This window comes from Scyliorhinus torazame, chromosome 10 (genome assembly GCF_047496885.1).
Source record: "Scyliorhinus torazame isolate Kashiwa2021f chromosome 10, sScyTor2.1, whole genome shotgun sequence".
Classification (NCBI taxonomy): Eukaryota; Metazoa; Chordata; class Chondrichthyes; order Carcharhiniformes; family Scyliorhinidae; genus Scyliorhinus; species Scyliorhinus torazame.
In genome coordinates this window covers 143,263,430-143,284,013 of record NC_092716.1, presented here as the reverse complement: position 1 = coordinate 143,284,013, position 20,584 = coordinate 143,263,430, and the positions used below count along the sequence as shown (strand labels likewise).

General features: G+C 53.4%; 1 protein-coding gene across 3 annotated transcripts in view; it reads right to left on the bottom strand.

Moving 5' to 3' along the window:
• Nucleotides 1–951: 951 nt before the first annotated feature.
• The window catches only part of LOC140430955 (complement C1q tumor necrosis factor-related protein 4-like), a 140,292-nt gene continuing 120,659 nt past the window's right edge, over nucleotides 952–20,584 (bottom strand). For all 3 annotated transcript variants that reach the window (XM_072518794.1, XM_072518795.1, XM_072518793.1), the window contains exon 2: nucleotides 952–4,231. In XM_072518794.1, coding sequence (XP_072374895.1) covers nucleotides 3,053–4,228 — 1,176 coding nt within the window. In that variant the 5' untranslated portion in view covers nucleotides 4,229–4,231 and the 3' untranslated portion in view covers nucleotides 952–3,052. The remainder of the gene's footprint in view (nucleotides 4,232–20,584) is intronic.

The window sequence follows — 20,584 nt, the reverse complement described above, 5'->3', positions numbered from 1 at the left end:
TCACCAACTCCCGTGCTAGGACTTGAACCCTAGTTGCTTGGTTACTAGCCCAGAGACAATACTGCTATACCACCATCTTCCCCTTATATGGAAGGCATTAGCTATGAGGAGCAGTTGAATAAACTCGGTTTGTTCTCACTGGAACGATGGAGGTTGAGGGGCGGCCTGATAGAGGTCTAGAACATTATGAGGGGCATAGACAGAGTGGATAGTCAGAGGCTTTTCCCCAGGGTATAGGGGTCTATTACTAGGGGACATAGGTTTAAGGTGCGAAGGGCAAGGTTTAGAGGAGATGTACGAGGCAACTTTTTTACACAGAGGGTAATGGGTGCCTGGAACTCGCTGCCGGAGGAGGTGGTGGAAGCAGGGACGATAGTGACATTTAAGGGGCATCTTGACAAATACATGAATAGGATGGGAATAGAGGGATACGGACTCAAGAAGTGTAGAAGATTTTAGTTTAGACGGCAGCATGGTCGGCACGGGCTTGAAGGACCGAAGGGCCTGTTCCTGTGCTGTACTTTTCTTTGTTCTTTGTTGTTTTTTGACTGTCAAACTTGTCCAGGATGGTCTGAAACTTTGTCTTGTCCTGGCCTTCGGTGAAGTGAAAAGAGATGAAGAGTTCGATGGCTTGATCACCCACTGTTGGGAGGAGAAGTGCGATCTTCCTTGCATCAGATGCACCCACAAGGTCTGAAGCTTCGATGTACAGCAGAAAATTTTGCTTGAATGTCCGTCAGTTGGCACTGAGATTGCCGGAGGTCCTGAGCTGGTGAGGAGCCTGAATCTTCTTCTTGGTGCCGGGATACATTCGCTGGTCGTCACGGAACGGACTGAGGTAAACCACCTAGATTAAGCAGTGTCCTGGGAGCATGTTGTGTTATGTACTCTGGGATAACACTGGCTGCAACTGGATGCAGCTTTAACCAAAAGATACTCCAGACCTTGAAGTTAGTTCAATCTGATTTATTGAACCAGTAGCACAGTTAGCACAGTTCTCTATGAGTTCGGACTCTCTGCTAACCTAAGTGTGGTTACTCTGTCTGACTGAACCCGACTAGCTCTTAGCCACGTGCTGGAGGTGTGATACTGTAAATACACCCTGACTCACTCTGTAGATGTTCATCAGTGGAAAGAGGTGGAGTGTGAGTGCCTCGTGCCTTTTATAGTGTGATACCACCCCTGAGTGTCCTGCCTGCTCATTGGTCATGTCCTGTTCTCTGTGTTCATTAGCTGCCTGTCTGTGCCTGTCTGTATATCATTATCTGAATGTCTGCAGATCATGACACCCTAACTCACCGTACAATCCCTCTCCTGGGTGTTACCTCCCCTAATTCACCATCCAATCGATATTGTGGGTGTTACCTCCCCTAACTCACCGTCCAATCCCAGTCCTGGGTTTACCTCTCCTAACTCACCGTCCAATCCCAGTCCTGGGTTTACCTCTCCTAACTCACCGTCCAATCCCAGTCCTGGGTTTACATCTCCTAACTCACCGTCCAATCCCAGTCCTGAGTGTTACCTCCCCTAACCCACCGTCCAATCCCAGTCCTGAGTGTTACCTCCCCTAACCCACCGTCCAATCCCAGTCCTGAGTGTTACCTCCCCTAACCCACCGTCCAATCCCAGTCCTGAGTGTTACCTCCCCTAACCCACTGTCCAATCCCAGTCCTGAGTGTTACCTCCCCTAACCCACCATCCAATCCCAGTCCTGAGTGTTACCTCCCCTAACCCACCGTCCAATCCCAGTCCTGAGTGTTACCTCCCCTAACCCACCGTCCAATCCCAGTCCTGAGTGTTACCTCCCCTAACCCACCGTCCAATCCCAGTCCTGAGTGTTACCTCCCCTAACCCACCGTCCAATCCCAGTCCTGGGTGTTATCTCCCTTAACTCACCATCCAATCCCAGTTCTGAGTGTTACCTCCCCTAACTCACTGTCCAATCCCTATCCTGGGTGTTACCTCCCCTAACTCACCGTCTAATCATTACCCTGAGTGTTACCTCCCTGGGCTCACTGTCCAATCACAGTCTTCTTTAGTGATCATTCGCTAACGAGTGTGATAGTCCACCTCAGAAACTCCATGTTACTGATCATGGGTTCCATGGGTTCTTGCATGACTGATGAACCCGATCCTAGAGCCACTTCTTCACTTGGCAGGTTTTTCCGGGAGGTGTGATCGAACCTTGAACTCAAGACCGCTGGTGTTCCTTGCTCAGGCTGCTTTTCCAGATCTTCTCTTGGAGTCAGTTGTTCTTGAAGAATTCTATCCCTTAAATCAGGAGTTTCCCCCAAGTAGGTCTCTTCCGAGCAGGGATCTCCCAGGCGCTGACATGTAGATGTTAACATAATCTCCTTTAGCTCACCGTCCAATCCCTGCGCTGAGTGTTACTTCCTCTGGTTTACTGTCCAATCCCTGCCCTGAGTGTTACCGTGGCCGGTACGGTATTACAGTGGTTAGCACTGTTGCTTCACAGCGCCAGGGTCCCAGGTTTGATTTCTGGCTTGGGTAACTGTCTGTGTGGAGTCTGCACGTTCACCCCATTGCTTGCGTGGGTTTCCTCCGGGTGCTCCGGTTTCCTCCCACAAGTCCCGAAAGACGCACTGTTAGGTAATTTGGACATTCTGAATTCTCCCTCAGTGTACCCGAACAGGCGCCGGAGTGTGGCGACCAGGGGCTTTTCACAGTAACTTCATTGCAGTGTTAATGTGAACCGACTTGTGACAATAATAAAGATTATTATAAAATAAAGATTATTATTACCCCCTCTAGCTCACCGTCCAATCCCTGCCCTGAGTGTCACCTCTCCTCGCTCACTGTCCAATCATGGTACAGCTCTCCGCACAGATGAAATCACAGACAAACAAGCAGTTTGTTTCAGTAAAATATTAATGACATTTTTGCAACTGTATTTCCAACAGTTTGAATTGACACTAGATATTTATACAATGACATAATTACACACCAAACAGCACAAGGATAAGTGTTATACATCACAACAATTGAAATTCTCACTATGTAACTGCACGAACATGCAGTCGGGCTTGTGTTATCACAGTTTGTCAGTCTTGGGCTCTGTTTTCCAGCTGATTGATTGGAGCTCTGGGTAGACCAGGAAGCCAGTGAAGGTAATGTATTTGCCATGGTTGCTGTAAACTCCGTAACCATCGTGCTGGTAACTGTAGAGCCAAATCCGGTCTGATTTCTGCAGAGACAGCATCAGGCTCTGACTTTGCACCTCTCTCCGTTTGGAATGGCTGTCATCATAGATCATGGCCTGCACCTCATCTTCATTCTTCATTAGTTTGACTGACATGGTTTTGTAAGGCAGCTTACCGATATTAAAGGAGAAGAAATAGGCCCCGGGCACACGACATGTGAACACCCCCAGGGAGCTATTAAAATCACCGCCAATGTTGACGAACTCCGCGTCAAAGGGCATGGGGTCATGCTTGTACCTATCACCATCGTCTCCTAGGAGGCTCGCTGTCCTGGCGGCAGAGAAGGCCGAACGTGGAGCCTGCTGCTGGCTCAGGATGGGCCTTTTGGCAGTGCGCTGTTCCTCTCCCAGTGGAGCTGGTTCAATGACCAGGGCTCTTGGCACATCCTCCTGCAGGTGCCTCACGGCTGGCTCGATGCCGTTCCCCGCCTCGCTCTTGTGCCAAGGCTCCGGTTGATGAGGGATTTCGGTGTGCCTGGAGCCATTACTGTTCTCAGAGTCGGAGGGCTCGCTGTCAGGATAGATCAGGTAGCCATTGAAGGTGGTATAAGGCCCCATGTTGCTGTACAGTGCATACTTTGGGTCACCGTGTAAACGCAACCACACAGTGTCTCCACGGTCTAGCTGCAACATGGCACTCTGACTCTGGACTTTACGCTCCTGCCTATGATGTTCATCATACACAATGACTTGGACCTCCTTCCGGTTCTTCATTAACATCACAGAGAGGCTCTTCCTGGGGAACTTGCCCACCGTGAAGGAGAAGTAATAGGCTCCGGGCACACGGCACGTGAAGAGACCCGTGCGTGGGTCAAAGTCGTGTCCAATATTCACATATATTTTGTCGAAGCTCACCACCATCTGGGGTCCGCCCACCATGCTGCTGGTCCTGGCGGCTGAGAATGCCGATCGCGTTTCTGCGCCCGACTCCATTGGTACAGTCAGCACCTCTAGGTACATCACAGGACACAGGAAACCAATCAGCAACCACGCTCCTGGCAGCATCATTTTCTGCAAAATATAAACAATTCAATTTAAAGAAATCGGAATGTCAGCAGAGTTTCACCAGGTATCTCAATACAGGCCCTCTTTATTCAGCGCACCTCAGGGTCAGTACTTACATCACAGAACCACTCGTAAACCAAGCCGAGAGGGTCAATGCCATGGAAGGAGCGCTTCACCGTCAGAGGGTCAGTACTGAGGGAGCGCTGCACTGTCAGAGGGTCAGTAATGAGTGAATGCTGCACTGTCAGAGGGTCAATACTGAGGGAGTGCTGCACTGTCAGAGGGTCAGTACTGAGGGAGTGCTGCACTGTCAGAGGGTCAGTACTGAGGGAGTGCTGCACTGTCAGAGGGTCAGTAATGAGTGAATGCTGCACTGTCAGAGGGTCAATACTGAGGGAGTGCTGCACTGTCAGAGGGTCAGTACTGAGGGAGTGCTGCACTGTCAGAGGGTCAGTACTGAGGGAGCGCTGCACTGTCAGAGGGTCAGTAATGAGTGAATGCTGCACTGTCAGAGGGTCAATACTGAGGGAGTGCTGCACTGTCAGAGGGTCAGTACTGAGGGAGTGCTGCACTGTCAGAGGGTCAGTACTGAGGGAGCGCTGCACTGTCAGAGGGTCAGTAATGAGTGAATGCTGCACTGTCAGAGGGTCAATACTGAGGGAGTGCTGCACTGTCAGAGGGTCAGTACTGAGGGAGTGCTGCACTGTCAGAGGGTCAGTAATGAGTGAATGCTGCACTGTCAGAGGGTCAATACAGAGGGAGCGCTGCACTGTCAGAGGGTCAGTAATGAGTGAATGCTGCACTGTCAGAGGGTCAATACTGAGGGAGTGCTGCACTGTCAGAGGGTCAGTACTGAGGGAGCGCTGCACTGTCAGAGGGTCAGTAATGAGTGAATGCTGCACTGTCAGAGGGTCAGTACTGAGGGAGTGCTGCACTGTCAGAGGGTCAGTACTGAGGGAGTGCTGCACTGTCAGAGGGTCAGTAATGAGTGAATGCTGCACTGTCAGAGGGTCAATACAGAGGGAGCGCTGCACTGTCAGAGGGTCAGTAATGAGTGAATGCTGCACTGTCAGAGGGTCAATACTGAGGGAGTGCTGCACTGTCAGAGGGTCAGTACTGAGGGAGTGCTGCACCGTCAGAGCGTCAATACTGAGGGAGTGCTGCACTGTCAGAGGGCCAGTAATGAGTGAATGCTGCACTGTCAGAGGGTCAATATTGAGGGTGTGCTGCATTGTCAGAGGGTCAGTACTGAGGGAGTGCTGCACTGTCAGAGTGTCAATATTGAGGGAGCGCTGCACTGTCAGAGGGTCAGTACTGAGGGAGCGCGGCACTGTCAGAGGGCCAGTAATGAGTGAATGCTGCACTGTCAGAGGGTCAATATTGATAGTAGTGCTGCATTGTCAGAGGGTCAGTACTGAGGGAGCGCTGCACTGTCAGAGGGTCAGTAATGAGTGAATGCTGCACTGTCAGAGGGTCAGTACTGAGGGAGTGCTGCACTGTCAGAGGGCCAGTAATGAGTGAATGCTGCACTGTCAGAGGGTCAATATTGATAGTAGTGCTGCATTGTCAGAGGGTCAGTACTGAGGGAGCGCTGCACTGTCAGAGGGTCAGTAATGAGTGAATGCTGCACTGTCAGAGGGTCAATATTGAGGCAGTGCTGCATTGTCAGAGAGTCAGCACTGAGGGAGCGCGGCACCGTCAGAGGGCCAGTAATGAGTGAATGCTGCACTGTCAGAGGGTCAATATTGATAGTAGTGCTGCATTGTCAGAGGGTCAGTACTGAGGGAGCGCTGCACTGTCAGAGGGTCAGTACTGAGGGAGCGCGGCACCGTCAGAGGGCCAGTAATGAGTGAATGCTGCACTGTCAGAGGGTCAGTATTGAGGTTGTGCTGCATTGTCAGAGGGTCAGTACTAAGGGAGCGCTGCACTGTCAGAGGGTCAATATTGAGGTTGTGCTGCATTGTCAGAGGGTCAGTACTAAGGGAGCGCTGCACTGTCAGAGGGTCAGTACTGAGGGAGCGCGGCACCGTCAGAGGGCCAGTAATGAGTGAATGCTGCACTGTCAGAGGGTCAATATTGAGGTAGTGCTGCATTGTCAGAGGGTCAGTACTGAGGGAGCGCTGCACTGTCAGAGGGTCAGTACTGAGGGAGCGCTGCACTGTCAGAGGGTCAGTACTGAGGGAGCGCGGCGCCGTCAGAGGACCCATACTGAGGGAGTGCTGCATGTCAGAGGGCGCCAGTAATGAGTGAATGCTGCACTGTCAGAGGGTCAATATTGAGGTAGTGCTGTATTGTCAGAGGGTCAGTACTGAGGGAGCGCTGCACTGTCAGAGGGTCAGTACTGAGGGACTATTGCACTGTCAGAGGGTCAGTACTGAGGGAGTGCTGCATTGTCAGAGGGTCAGTACTGAGGGAGCGCTGCACTGTCAGAGGGTCAGTACTGAGGGAGTGCTGCATTGTCAGAGGGTCAGTAATGAGGGAGTGCTACATTGTCAGAGGGTCGGTACTGAGGGAGCGCTGCACTGTCAGAGGGTCAGTACTGAGGGAGTGCTGCACTGTCAGAGGGTCAGTACTGAGGGAGTGCTGCACTGTCAGAGGGTCAGTACAGAGGGAGTGCTGCACTGTCAGAGGGTCAGTACTGAGGGAGTGCTGCACTGTCAGAGGGTCAGTACTGAGGGAGTGCTGCACTGTCAGAGGGTCAGTACTGAGGGAGTTCTGCACTGTCGGAGGATCAGTACTGAGGGAACACTGCATTGTCAGAGCATCAATACTCAAGGAGCGCTGCACTGTCAGAGGATCAGTACTGAAGGTGTGCTGCACTTTCAGAGTATCAATAATGAGGGAGTGTTGCACTGTCAGAGGATCAGTAATGACGGGAGTGCTGCACTGTCAGAGGGTCAGTATCAAGGGCGTGCTGCACTGTCAGAGGGTCAGTACCGAGGGAGTGCTGCACTGTCAGAGGATCAGTGCTGAGGGAGCACGGCACTGTCAGAGGGTCAGTACTGAGGGAGTGCTGCACTGTCGAAGGGTAAGTACTGAGGGAGTGCTGCACTGTCAGAGAATCAATACTGAGGGAGTGCTGCACTGTCGGAGGATCAGTGCTGAGGGAGTGCTGCACTGTCAGAGGATCAGTAATGAGCGAGTGCTTCACTGTCAGAGGATCAGTAATAGGGAGTGCTGCACTCTCAGAGCGTCAGTACTGAGGGAGTGCTGCACTGTCAGAGAATCAATACTGAGGGAGTGCTGCACTGTCGGAGGATCAGTACTGAGGGAACACTGCATTTTCAGAGCATCAATACTCAAGGAGCGCTGCACTGTCAGAGGATCAGTACTGAAGGTGTGCTGCACTGTCAGAGTATCAGTAATGAGGGAGTGTTGCACTGTCAGAGGATCAGTAATGAGGGGCGTGCTGCACTGTCAGAGTATCAGTACTGAGGGAGTGCTGCCCTGTCAGACGGTCAGTACTGAGGGAGTGCTGCACTGTCAGAGGGTCAGTACTGAGGGAGTGCTGCACTGTCAGAGGGTCAATACTGAGGGACTGCTGCACTGTCAGAGGATCAGAAATGAGGGAGTGCTTCACTGTCAGAGGGTCAGTTATATGGAGTGCTGCACTGTCAGAGGGTCAGTACTGAGGGAGTGCTGCACTGTCAGAGAGTCAGTACTGAGGGAGTGCTGCACTGTCAGAGGATCAGTAATAGGGAGTGCTGCACTGTCACAGGGTCAGTACTGAGGGAGTGCTGCACTGTCAGCGGATCAGTAATGAGGGAGTGCTGCACTGTCAGAGCGTCAGTAATGATGGAGTGCTGCACTGTCAGCGGATCAGTAATAAGGGGAGTGCTGCACTGTCAGAGGGTCAGTGCTGAGGGAGAGCTGCACTGTCAGAGGTTGGTACTGAGAGAGCACGGCACTGTCAGAGGGTCAGTACTGAGGGAGTGCTGCACTGTCGATGGGTCAGTACTGAGGGAGCGCTGCACTGTCAGAGGGTCAGTACTGTGGGAGTGCTGCACTGTCAGAGAATCAATACTGAGGGAGTGCTGCACTGTCGGAGGATCAGTACTGACGGAACGCTGCATTGTCAGAGCATCAATACTCAAGGAGCGCTGCACTGTCAGAGGATCAGTACTGAAGGTGTGCTGCACTTTCAGAGTATCAGTAATGAGGGAGTGTTGCACTGTCAGAGGATCAGTAATGAGGGGAGTGCTGCACTGTCAGGGCGTCAGTACTGAGGGACTGCTGCACTGTCGAAGGGTAAGTACTGAGGGACTGCTGCACTGTCAGAGGATCAGTAATGAGTGGACTGCTGCACTGTCAGAGGGTCAGTATCAAGGGAGTGCTGCACTGTCAGAGGGTCAGTACCGAGGGAGTGCTGCACTGTCAGAGGATCAGTGCTGAGGGAGCACGGCACTGTCAGAGGGTCAGTACTGAGGGAGTGCTGCTCTGTCGAAGGGTAAGTACTGAGGGAGTGCTGCACTGTCAGAGGGTCAGTACTGAGGGAGCGCGGCGCCGTCAGAGGACCCATACTGAGGGAGTGCTGCATGTCAGAGGGCGCCAGTAATGAGTGAATGCTGCACTGTCAGAGGGTCAATATTGAGGTAGTGCTGTATTGTCAGAGGGTCAGTACTGAGGGAGCGCTGCACTGTCAGAGGGTCAGTACTGAGGGACTATTGCACTGTCAGAGGGTCAGTACTGAGGGAGTGCTGCATTGTCAGAGGGTCAGTACTGAGGGAGCGCTGCACTGTCAGAGGGTCAGTACTGAGGGAGTGCTGCATTGTCAGAGGGTCAGTAATGAGGGAGTGCTACATTGTCAGAGGGTCGGTACTGAGGGAGCGCTGCACTGTCAGAGGGTCAGTACTGAGGGAGTGCTGCACTGTCAGAGGGTCAGTACTGAGGGAGTGCTGCACTGTCAGAGGGTCAGTACAGAGGGAGTGCTGCACTGTCAGAGGGTCAGTACTGAGGGAGTGCTGCACTGTCAGAGGGTCAGTACTGAGGGAGTGCTGCACTGTCAGAGGGTCAGTACTGAGGGAGTTCTGCACTGTCGGAGGATCAGTACTGAGGGAACACTGCATTGTCAGAGCATCAATACTCAAGGAGCGCTGCACTGTCAGAGGATCAGTACTGAAGGTGTGCTGCACTTTCAGAGTATCAATAATGAGGGAGTGTTGCACTGTCAGAGGATCAGTAATGAGGGGAGTGCTGCACTGTCAGAGGGTCAGTATCAAGGGCGTGCTGCACTGTCAGAGGGTCAGTACCGAGGGAGTGCTGCACTGTCAGAGGATCAGTGCTGAGGGAGCACGGCACTGTCAGAGGGTCAGTACTGAGGGAGTGCTGCAGTGTCGAAGGGTAAGTACTGAGGGAGTGCTGCACTGTCAGAGAATCAATACTGAGGGAGTGCTGCACTGTCGGAGGATCAGTGCTGAGGGAGTGCTGCACTGTCAGAGGATCAGTAATGAGCGAGTGCTTCACTGTCAGAGGATCAGTAATAGGGAGTGCTGCACTCTCAGAGCGTCAGTACTGAGGGAGTGCTGCACTGTCAGAGGTTCAGTGCTGAGGGAGTGCTGCACTGTCAGAGGATCAGTAATGAGCGAGTGCTTCACTGTCAGAGGATCAGTAATAGGGAGTGCTGCACTGTCACAGGGTCAGTACTGAGGAAGCACGGCGCCGTCAGAGGGTAAGTACTGAGCGAGTGCCGCACTGTCAGCGGATCAGTAATGAGGGAGTGCTGCACTGTCAGAGCGTCAGTAATGAGGGAGTGCTGCAATGTCAGAGGGTCAGTGCTGAGGGAGTGCTGCACTGTCAGCGGATCAGTAATGAGGGAGTGCTGCACTGTCAGAGCGTCAGTAAGGAGGGAGTGCTGCACTGTCAGCGGATCAGTAATGAGGGGAGTGCTGCACTGTCAGAGGGTCAGTACTGAGGGAGTGCTGCACTGTCAGAGGTCGGTACTGAGGGAGCACGGCACTGTCAGAGGGTCACTACTGAGGGAGTGCTGCACTGTCGAAGGGTCAGTACTGAGGGAGCGCTGCACTGTCAGAGGGTCAGTACTGTGGGAGTGCTGCACTGTCAGAGGGTCAGTACTGAGGGAGTGCTGCACTGTCGAAAGGTAAGTACTGAGGGAGTGCTGCACTGTCAGAGAATCAATACTGAGGGAGTGCTGCACTGTCGGAGGATCAGTACTGAGGGAACACTGCATTTTCAGAGCATCAATACTCAAGGAGCGCTGCACTGTCAGAGGATCAGTACTGAAGGTGTGCTGCACTGTCAGAGTATCAGTAATGAGGGAGTGTTGCACTGTCAGAGGATCAGTAATGAGGGGCGTGCTGCACTGTCAGAGTATCAGTACTGAGGGAGTGCTGCCCTGTCAGACGGTCAGTACTGAGGGAGTGCTGCACTGTCAGAGGGTCAGTACTGAGGGAGTGCTGCACTGTCAGAGGGTCAATACTGAGGGACTGCTGCACTGTCAGAGGATCAGAAATGAGGGAGTGCTTCACTGTCAGAGGGTCAGTTATATGGAGTGCTGCACTGTCAGAGGGTCAGTACTGAGGGAGTGCTGCACTGTCAGAGAGTCAGTACTGAGGGAGTGCTGCACTGTCAGAGGATCAGTAATAGGGAGTGCTGCACTGTCACAGGGTCAGTACTGAGGGAGTGCTGCACTGTCAGCGGATCAGTAATGAGGGAGTGCTGCACTGTCAGAGCGTCAGTAATGATGGAGTGCTGCACTGTCAGCGGATCAGTAATAAGGGGAGTGCTGCACTGTCAGAGGGTCAGTGCTGAGGGAGAGCTGCACTGTCAGAGGTTGGTACTGAGAGAGCAAGGCACTGTCAGAGGATCAGTACTGAGGGAGTGCTGCACTGTCGATGGGTCAGTACTGAGGGAGCGCTGCACTGTCAGAGGGTCAGTACTGTGGGAGTGCTGCACTGTCAGAGAATCAATACTGAGGGAGTGCTGCACTGTCGGAGGATCAGTACTGACGGAACGCTGCATTGTCAGAGCATCAATACTCAAGGAGCGCTGCACTGTCAGAGGATCAGTACTGAAGGTGTGCTGCACTTTCAGAGTATCAGTAATGAGGGAGTGTTGCACTGTCAGAGGATCAGTAATGAGGGGAGTGCTGCACTGTCAGGGCGTCAGTACTGAGGGACTGCTGCACTGTCGAAGGGTAAGTACTGAGGGACTGCTGCACTGTCAGAGGATCAGTAATGAGTGGACTGCTGCACTGTCAGAGGGTCAGTATCAAGGGAGTGCTGCACTGTCAGAGGGTCAGTACCGAGGGAGTGCTGCACTGTCAGAGGATCAGTGCTGAGGGAGCACGGCACTGTCAGAGGGTCAGTACTGAGGGAGTGCTGCTCTGTCGAAGGGTAAGTACTGAGGGAGTGCTGCACTGTCAGAGAATCAATACTGAGGGAGTGCTGCACTGTTGAAGGATCAGTACTGAGGGAGTGCTGCACTGTCAGAGGATCAGTAATGAGCAGGTGCTTCACTGTCAGAGGATCAGTAATAGGGAGTGCTGTACTGTCAGAGCGTCAGTACTGAGGGAGTGCTTCACTGTCAGAGGGTCAGTGCTGAGGAAGTGCTGCACTGTCAGAGGATCAGTAATGATCGAGTGCTTCACTGTCAGAGGATCAGTAATAGGGAGTGCTGCACTGTCACAGGGTCAGTACTGAGGAAGCACGGCGCCGTCAGAGGGTAAGTACTGAGTGAGTGCCGCACTGTCAGCGGATCAGTAATGAGGGAGTGCTGCACTGTCAGAGCGTCAGTAATGAGGGAGTGCTGCACTGTCAGCGGATCAGTAATGAGGGGAGTGCTGCACTGTCAGAGGTTCAGTACTGAGGGAGTGCTGCACTGTCAGAGGTCGGTACTGAGGGAGCACGGCACTGTCAGAGGGTCAGTACTGAGGGAGTGCTGCACTGTCGAAGGGTCAGTACTGAGGGAGCGCTGCACTGTCAGAGGGTCAGTACTGTGGGAGTGCTGCACTGTCAGAGGGTCAGTACTGAGGGAGTGCTGCACTGTCGAAGGGTAAGTACTGAGGGAGTGCTGCACTGTCAGAGAATCAATACTGAGGGAGTGCTGCACTGTCGGAGGATCAGTACTGAGGGAACACTGCATTGTCAGAGCATCAATACTCAAGGAGCGCTGCACTGTCAGAGGATCAGTACTGAAGGTGTGCTGCACTTTCAGAGTATCAATAATGAGGGAGTGTTGCACTGTCAGAGGATCAGTAATGAGGGGAGTGCTGCACTGTCAGGGCGTCAGTACTGAGGGACTGCTGCACTGTCGAAGGGTAAGTACTGAGGGACTGCTGCACTGTCAGAGGATCAGTAATGAGTGGACTGCTGCACTGTCAGAGGGTCAGTATCAAGGGAGTGCTGCACTGTCAGAGGGTCAGTACCGAGGGAGTGCTGCACTGTCAGAGGATCAGTGCTGAGGGAGCACGGCACTGTCAGAGGGTCAGTACTGAGGGAGTGCTGCTCTGTCGAAGGGTAAGTACTGAGGGAGTGCTGCACTGTCAGAGAATCAATACTGAGGGAGTGCTGCACTGTTGAAGGATCAGTACTGAGGGAGTGCTGCACTGTCAGAGGATCAGTAATGAGCAGGTGCTTCACTGTCAGAGGATCAGTAATAGGGAGTGCTGTACTGTCAGAGCGTCAGTACTGAGGGAGTGCTTCACTGTCAGAGGGTCAGTGCTGAGGAAGTGCTGCACTGTCAGAGGATCAGTAATGATCGAGTGCTTCACTGTCAGAGGATCAGTAATAGGGAGTGCTGCACTGTCACAGGGTCAGTACTGAGGAAGCACGGCGCCGTCAGAGGGTAAGTACTGAGTGAGTGCCGCACTGTCAGCGGATCAGTAATGAGGGAGTGCTGCACTGTCAGAGCGTCAGTAATGAGGGAGTGCTGCACTGTCAGCGGATCAGTAATGAGGGGAGTGCTGCACTGTCAGAGGTTCAGTACTGAGGGAGTGCTGCACTGTCAGAGGTCGGTACTGAGGGAGCACGGCACTGTCAGAGGGTCAGTACTGAGGGAGTGCTGCACTGTCGAAGGGTCAGTACTGAGGGAGCGCTGCACTGTCAGAGGGTCAGTACTGTGGGAGTGCTGCACTGTCAGAGGGTCAGTACTGAGGGAGTGCTGCACTGTCGAAGGGTAAGTACTGAGGGAGTGCTGCACTGTCAGAGAATCAATACTGAGGGAGTGCTGCACTGTCGGAGGATCAGTACTGAGGGAACACTGCATTGTCAGAGCATCAATACTCAAGGAGCGCTGCACTGTCAGAGGATCAGTACTGAAGGTGTGCTGCACTTTCAGAGTATCAATAATGAGGGAGTGTTGCACTGTCAGAGGATCAGTAATGAGGGGAGTGCTGCACTGTCAGGGCGTCAGTACTGAGGGACTGCTGCACTGTCGAAGGGTAAGTACTGAGGGACTGCTGCACTGTCAGAGGATCAGTAATGAGTGGACTGCTGCACTGTCAGAGGGTCAGTATCAAGGGAGTGCTGCACTGTCAGAGGGTCAGTACCGAGGGAGTGCTGCACTGTCAGAGGATCAGTGCTGAGGGAGCACGGCACTGTCAGAGGGTCAGTACTGAGGGAGTGCTGCTCTGTCGAAGGGTAAGTACTGAGGGAGTGCTGCACTGTCAGAGAATCAATACTGAGGGAGTGCTGCACTGTTGAAGGATCAGTACTGAGGGAGTGCTGCACTGTCAGAGGATCAGTAATGAGCAGGTGCTTCACTGTCAGAGGATCAGTAATAGGGAGTGCTGTACTGTCAGAGCGTCAGTACTGAGGGAGTGCTTCACTGTCAGAGGGTCAGTGCTGAGGAAGTGCTGCACTGTCAGAGGATCAGTAATGATCGAGTGCTTCACTGTCAGAGGATCAGTAATAGGGAGTGCTGCACTGTCACAGGGTCAGTACTGAGGAAGCACGGCGCCGTCAGAGGGTAAGTACTGAGTGAGTGCCGCACTGTCAGCGGATCAGTAATGAGGGAGTGCTGCACTGTCAGAGCGTCAGTAATGAGGGAGTGCTGCACTGTCAGCGGATCAGTAATGAGGGGAGTGCTGCACTGTCAGAGGTTCAGTACTGAGGGAGTGCTGCACTGTCAGAGGTCGGTACTGAGGGAGCACGGCACTGTCAGAGGGTCAGTACTGAGGGAGTGCTGCACTGTCGAAGGGTCAGTACTGAGGGAGCGCTGCACTGTCAGAGGGTCAGTACTGTGGGAGTGCTGCACTGTCAGAGGGTCAGTACTGAGGGAGTGCTGCACTGTCGAAGGGTAAGTACTGAGGGAGTGCTGCACTGTCAGAGAATCAATACTGAGGGAGTGCTGCACTGTCGGAGGATCAGTACTGAGGGAACACTGCATTGTCAGAGCATCAATACTCAAGGAGCGCTGCACTGTCAGAGGATCAGTACTGAAGGTGTGCTGCACTTTCAGAGTATCAATAATGAGGGAGTGTTGCACTGTCAGAGGATCAGTAATGAGGGGAGTGCTGCACTGTCAGAGGGTCAGTACTGAGGGAGTGCTGAACTGTCAGAGGTCGGTACTGAGGGAGCACGGCACTGTCAGAGGGTCAGTACTGAGGGGGTGCTGCACTGTCGAAGGGTCAGTACTGAGGGAGCGCTGCACTGTCAGAGGGTCAGTACTGAGGGAGTGCTGCACTGTCAGAGGGTCAGTACTGAGGGAGTGCTGCACTGTCGAAGATTAATTACTGAGGGAGTGCTGCACTGTCAGAGAATCAATACTGAGGGAGTGCTGCACTGTCGGAGGATCAGTACTGAGGGAATGCTGCATTGTCAGAGCATCAATACTCAAGGAGCGCTGCACTGTCAGAGGATCAGTACTGAAGGTGTGCTGCACTGTCAGAGTATCAGTAATGAGGGAGTGTTGCACTGTCAGAGGATCAGTAATGAGGGGAGTGCTGCACTGTCAGAGTATCAGTACTGAGGGAGTGCTGCTCTGTCAGACGGTCAGTACTGAGGGAGTGCTGCACTGTCAGAGGGTCAGTACTGAGGGAGTGCTGCACTGTCAGAGGGTCAATACTGAGGGACTGCTGTACTGTCAGAGGATCAGTAATGAGGGAGTGCTTCACTGTCAGAGGGTCAGTAATATGGAGTGCTGCACTGTCAGAGGGTCAGTACTGAGGGAGTGCTGCACTGTCAGAGGGTCAATACTGAGGGACTGCTGTACTGTCAGAGGATCAGTAATGAGGGAGTCCTGCACTGTCAGGGCATCAGTAATGTGGGAGTACTGCACTGTCAGAGGGTCAGTAATGAGGGAGCACTGCACTGTCAGAGGGTCAGTAATGAGGGAGCACTGCACTGTCAGAGGATCCAATCTGAGGGAGTGCTTCACTATCAGAGGGTCAGTACTGAGGGAGCACATCACTGTCAGAGGGTCAGTACCGAGAGAGTGCTGCACTGTCGCAGGGTAAGTACTGAGGGACTGCTGCACTGTCAGAGGATCAGTAATGAGTGGACTGCTGCACTGTCAGAGGGTCAGTATCAAGGGCGTGCTGCACTGTCAGAGGGTCAGTATCAAGGGCGTGCTGCACTGTCAGAGGGTCAGTACCGAGGGAGTGCTGCACTGTCAGAGGGTCAGTACTGAGGGAGTTCTGCACTGTCGGAGGTCGGCACTGAGGGAGTGCTGCATTGTCAGCGCATCAGTAATGAGGGAGTCCTGCACTGTCAGGGCATCAGTAATGTGGGAGTGCTGCACTGTCAGAGGGTCAGTAATGAGGGAGCACTGCACTGTCAGAGGATCCAATCTGAGGGAGTGCTTCACTATCAGAGGGTCAGTACTGAGGGAGCACATCACTGTCAGAGGGTCAGTACTGTGGGAGTGCTGCACTGTCAGAGGGTCAGTACCGAGAGAGTGCTGCACTGTCGCAGGGTAAGTACTGAGGGACTGCTGCACTGTCAGAGGATCAGTAATGAGTGGACTGCTGCACTGTCAGAGGGTCAGTATCAAGGGTGTGCTGCACTGTCAGAGGGTCAGTACCGAGGGAGTGCTGCACTGTCAGAGGATCAGTGCTGAGGGAGCACGGCACTGTCAGTGGGTCAGTACTGAGGGAGTGCTGCACTGTCGAAGGGTAAGTACTGAGGGAGTGCTGCACTGTCAGAGAATCAATACTGAGGGAGTGCTGCACTGTCGGAGGATCAGTGCTGAGGGAGTGCTGCACTGTCAGAGGATCAGTAATGAGCGAGTGGTTCACTGTCAGAGGATCAGTAATAGGGAGTGCTGCACTCTCAGAGCGTCAGTACTGAGGGAGTGCTGCACTGTCAGAGGGTCAGTGCTGAGGGAGTGCTGCACTGACAGAGGATCAGTAATGAGCGAGTGCTTCACTGTCAGAGGATCAGTAATAGGGAGTGCTGCACTGTCAGAGGGTCAGTACTGAGGGAGTGCTGCACTGTCAGAGAGTCAGTACTGAGGGAGTGCTGCACTGTCAGAGGATCAGTAATAGGGAGTGCTGCACTGTCACAGGGTCAGTACTGAGGGAGTGCTGCACTGTCAGCGGATCAGTAATGAGGGAGTGCTGCACTGTCAGAGCGTCAGTCATGATGGAGTGCTGCACTGTCAGCGGATCAGTAATAAGAGGAGTGCTGCACTGTCAGAGGGTCAGTGCTGAGGGAGTGCTGCACTGTCAGAGGTCGGTACTGAGAGAGCACGGCACTGTCAGAGGGTCAGTACTGGGGGAGTGCTGCACTGTCGATGGGTCAGTACTGAGGGAGCGCTGCACTGTCAGAGGGTCAGTACTGTGGGAGTGCTGCACTGTCAGAGAATCAATACTGAGGGAGTGCTGCACTGTCGGAGGATCAGTACTGACAGAACGCTGCATTGTCAGAGCATCAATACTCAAGGAGCGCTGAACTGTCAGAGGATCAGTACTGAAGGTGTGCTGCACTTTCAGAGTATCAGTAATGAGGGAGTGTTGCACTGTCAGAGGATCAGTAATGAGGGGAGTGCTGCACTGTCAGGGCGTCAGTACTGAGGGACTGCTGCACTGTCGAACGGTAAGTACTGAGGGACTGCTGCACTGTCAGAGGATCAGTAATGAGTGGACTGCTGCACTGTCAGAGGGTCAGTATCAAGGGAGTGCTGCACTGTCAGAGGGTCAGTACTGAGTGAGTGCCGCACTGTCAGCGGATCAGTAATGAGGGAGTGCTGCACTGTCAGAGCGTCAGTAATGAGGGAGTGCTGCACTGTCAGCGGATCAGTAATGAGGGAGTGCTGCACTGTCAGAGCGTCAGTAATGAGGGAGTGCTGCACTGTCAGCGGATCAGTAATGAGGGGAGTGCTGCACTGTCAGAGGGTCAGTACTGAGGGAGTGCTGCACTGTCAGAGGGTCAGTACTGTGGGAGTGCTGCACTGTCAGAGGGTCAGTACTGAGGGAGTGCTGCACTGTCGAAGGGTAAGTACTGAGGGAGTGCTGCACTGTCAGAGTATCAGTACTGAGGGAGTGCTGCTCTGTCAGACGGTCAGTACTGAGGGAGTGCTGCACTGTCAGAGGGTCAGTACTGAGGGAGTGCTGCACTGTCAGAGGGTCAATACTGAGGGACTGCTGTACTGTCAGAGGATCAGTAATGAGGGAGTGCTTCACTGTCAGAGGGTCAGTAATATGGAGCGCTGCACTGTCAGAGGGTCAGTACTGAGGGAGTGCTGCACTGTCAGAGGGTCAATACTGAGGGACTGCTGTACTGTCAGAGGATCAGTAATGAGGGAGTCCTGCACTGTCAGGGCATCAGTAATGTGGGAGTACTGCACTGTCAGAGGGTCAGTAATGAGGGAGCACTGCACTGTCAGAGGGTCAGTAATGAGGGAGCACTGCACTGTCAGAGGATCCAATCTGAGGGAGTGCTTCACTATCAGAGGGTCAGTACTGAGGGAGCACATCACTGTCAGAGGGTCAGTACCGAGAGAGTGCTGCACTGTCGCAGGGTAAGTACTGAGGGACTGCTGCACTGTCAGAGGATCAGTAATGAGTGGACTGCTGCACTGTCAGAGGGTCAGTATCAAGGGCGTGCTGCACTGTCAGAGGGTCAGTACCGAGGGAGTGCTGCACTGTCAGAGGGTCAGTACTGAGGGAGCACGGCACTGTCAGAGGGTCAGTACTGAGGGAGTGCTGCACTGTCGAAGGGTAAGTACTGAGGGAGTGCTGCACTGTCAGAGAATCAATACTGAGGGAGTGCTGCACTGTCGGAGGATCAGTGCTGAGGGAGTGCTGCACTGTCAGAGGATCAGTAATGAGCGAGTGCTTCACTGTCAGAGGATCAGTAATAGGGAGTGCTGCACTCTCAGAGCGTCAGTACTGAGGGAGTGCTGCACTGTCAGAGGGTCAGTGCTGAGGGAGTGCTGCACTGTCAGAGGATCAGTAATGAGCGAGTGCTTCACTGTCAGAGGATCAGTAATAGGGAGTGCTGCACTGTCACAGGGTCAGTACTGAGGAAGCACGGCGCCGTCAGAGGGTAAGTACTGAGGGAGTGCCGCACTGTCAGCGGACAGTAATGAGGGAGTGCTGCACTGTCAGAGGGTCAGTGCTGAGGGAGTGCTGCACTGCCAGCGGATCAGTAATGAGGGAGTGCTGCACTGTCAGAGCGTCAGTAATGAGGGAGTGCTGCACTGTCAGCGGATCAGTAATGAGGGGAGTGCTGCACTGTCAGAGGGTCAGTACTGAGGGAGTGCTGAACTGTCAGAGGTCGGTACTGAGGGAGCACGGCACTGTCAGAGGTCACTACTGAGGGAGTGCTGCACTGTCGAAGGGTCAGTACTGAGGGAGCGCTGCACTGTCAGAGGGTCAGTACTGTGGGAGTGCTGCACTGTCAGAGGGTCAGTACTGAGGGAGTGCTGCACTGTCGAAAGGTAAGTACTGAGGGAGTGCTGCACTGTCAGAGAATCAATACTGAGGGAGTGCTGCACTGTCGGAGGATCAGTACTGAGGGAACGCTGCATTTTCAGAACATCAATACTCAAGGAGCGCTGCACTGTCAGAGGATCAGTACTGAAGGTGTGCTGCACTGTCAGAGTATCAGTAATGAGGGAGTATTGCACTGTCAGAGGATCAGTAATGAGGGGCGTGCTGCACTGTCAGAGTATCAGTACTGAGGGAGTGCTGCTCTGTCAGACGGTCAGTACTGAGGGAGTGCTGCACTGTCAGAGGGTCAGTACTGAGGGAGTGCTGCACTGTCAGAGGGTCAATACTGAGGGACTGCTGCACTGTCAGAGGATCAGAAATGAGGGAGTGCTTCACTGTCAGAGGGTCAGTAATATGGAGTGCTGCACTGTCAGAGGGTCAGTACTGAGGGAGTGCTGCACTGTCAGAGAGTCAGTACTTAGGGAGTGCTGCACTGTCAGAGGATCAGTAATAGGGAGTGCTGCACTGTCACAGGGTCAGTACTGAGGGAGTGCTGCACTGTCAGCGGATCAGTAATGAGGGAGTGCTGCACTGTCAGAGCGTCAGTAATGATGGAGTGCTGCACTGTCAGCGGATCAGTAATAAGGGGAGTGCTGCACTGTCAGAGGGTCAGTGCTGAGGGAGTGCTGCACTGTCAGAGGTCGGTACTGAGAGAGCACGGCACTGTCAGAGGGTCAGTACTGAGGGAGTGCTGCACTGTCGATGGGTCAGTACTGAGGGAGCGCTGCACTGTCAGAGGGTCAGTACTGTGGGAGTGCTGCACTGTCAGAGAATCAATACTGAGGGAGTGCTGCACTGTCGGAGGATCAGTACTGACGGAACGCTGCATTGTCAGAGCATCAATACTCAAGGAGCGCTGCACTGTCAGAGGATCAGTACTGAAGGTGTGCTGCACTTTCAGAGTATCAGTAATGAGGGAGTGTTGCACTGTCAGAGGATCAGTAATGAGGGGAGTGCTGCACTGTCAGGGCGTCAGTACTGAGGGACTGCTGCACTGTCGAAGGGTAAGTACTGAGGGACTGCTGCACTGTCAGAGGATCAGTAATGAGTGGACTGCTGCACTGTCAGAGGGTCAGTATCAAGGGAATGCTGCACTGTCAGAGGGTCAGTACTGAGTGAGTGCCGCACTGTCAGCGGATCAGTAATGAGGGAGTGCTGCACTGTCAGAGCGTCAGTAATGAGGGAGTGCTGCACTGTCAGCGGATCAGTAATGAGGGAGTGCTGCACTGTCAGAGCGTCAGTAATGAGGGAGTGCTGCACTGTCAGCGGATCAGTAATGAGGGGAGTGCTGCACTGTCAGAGGGTCAGTACTGAGGGAGTGCTGCACTGTCAGAGGTCGGTACTGAGGGAGCACGGCACTGTCAGAGGGTCAGTACTGAGGGAGTGCTGCACTGTCGAAGGGTCAGTACTGAGGGAGCGCTGCACTGTCAGAGGGTCAGTACTGTGGGAGTGCTGCACTGTCAGAGGGT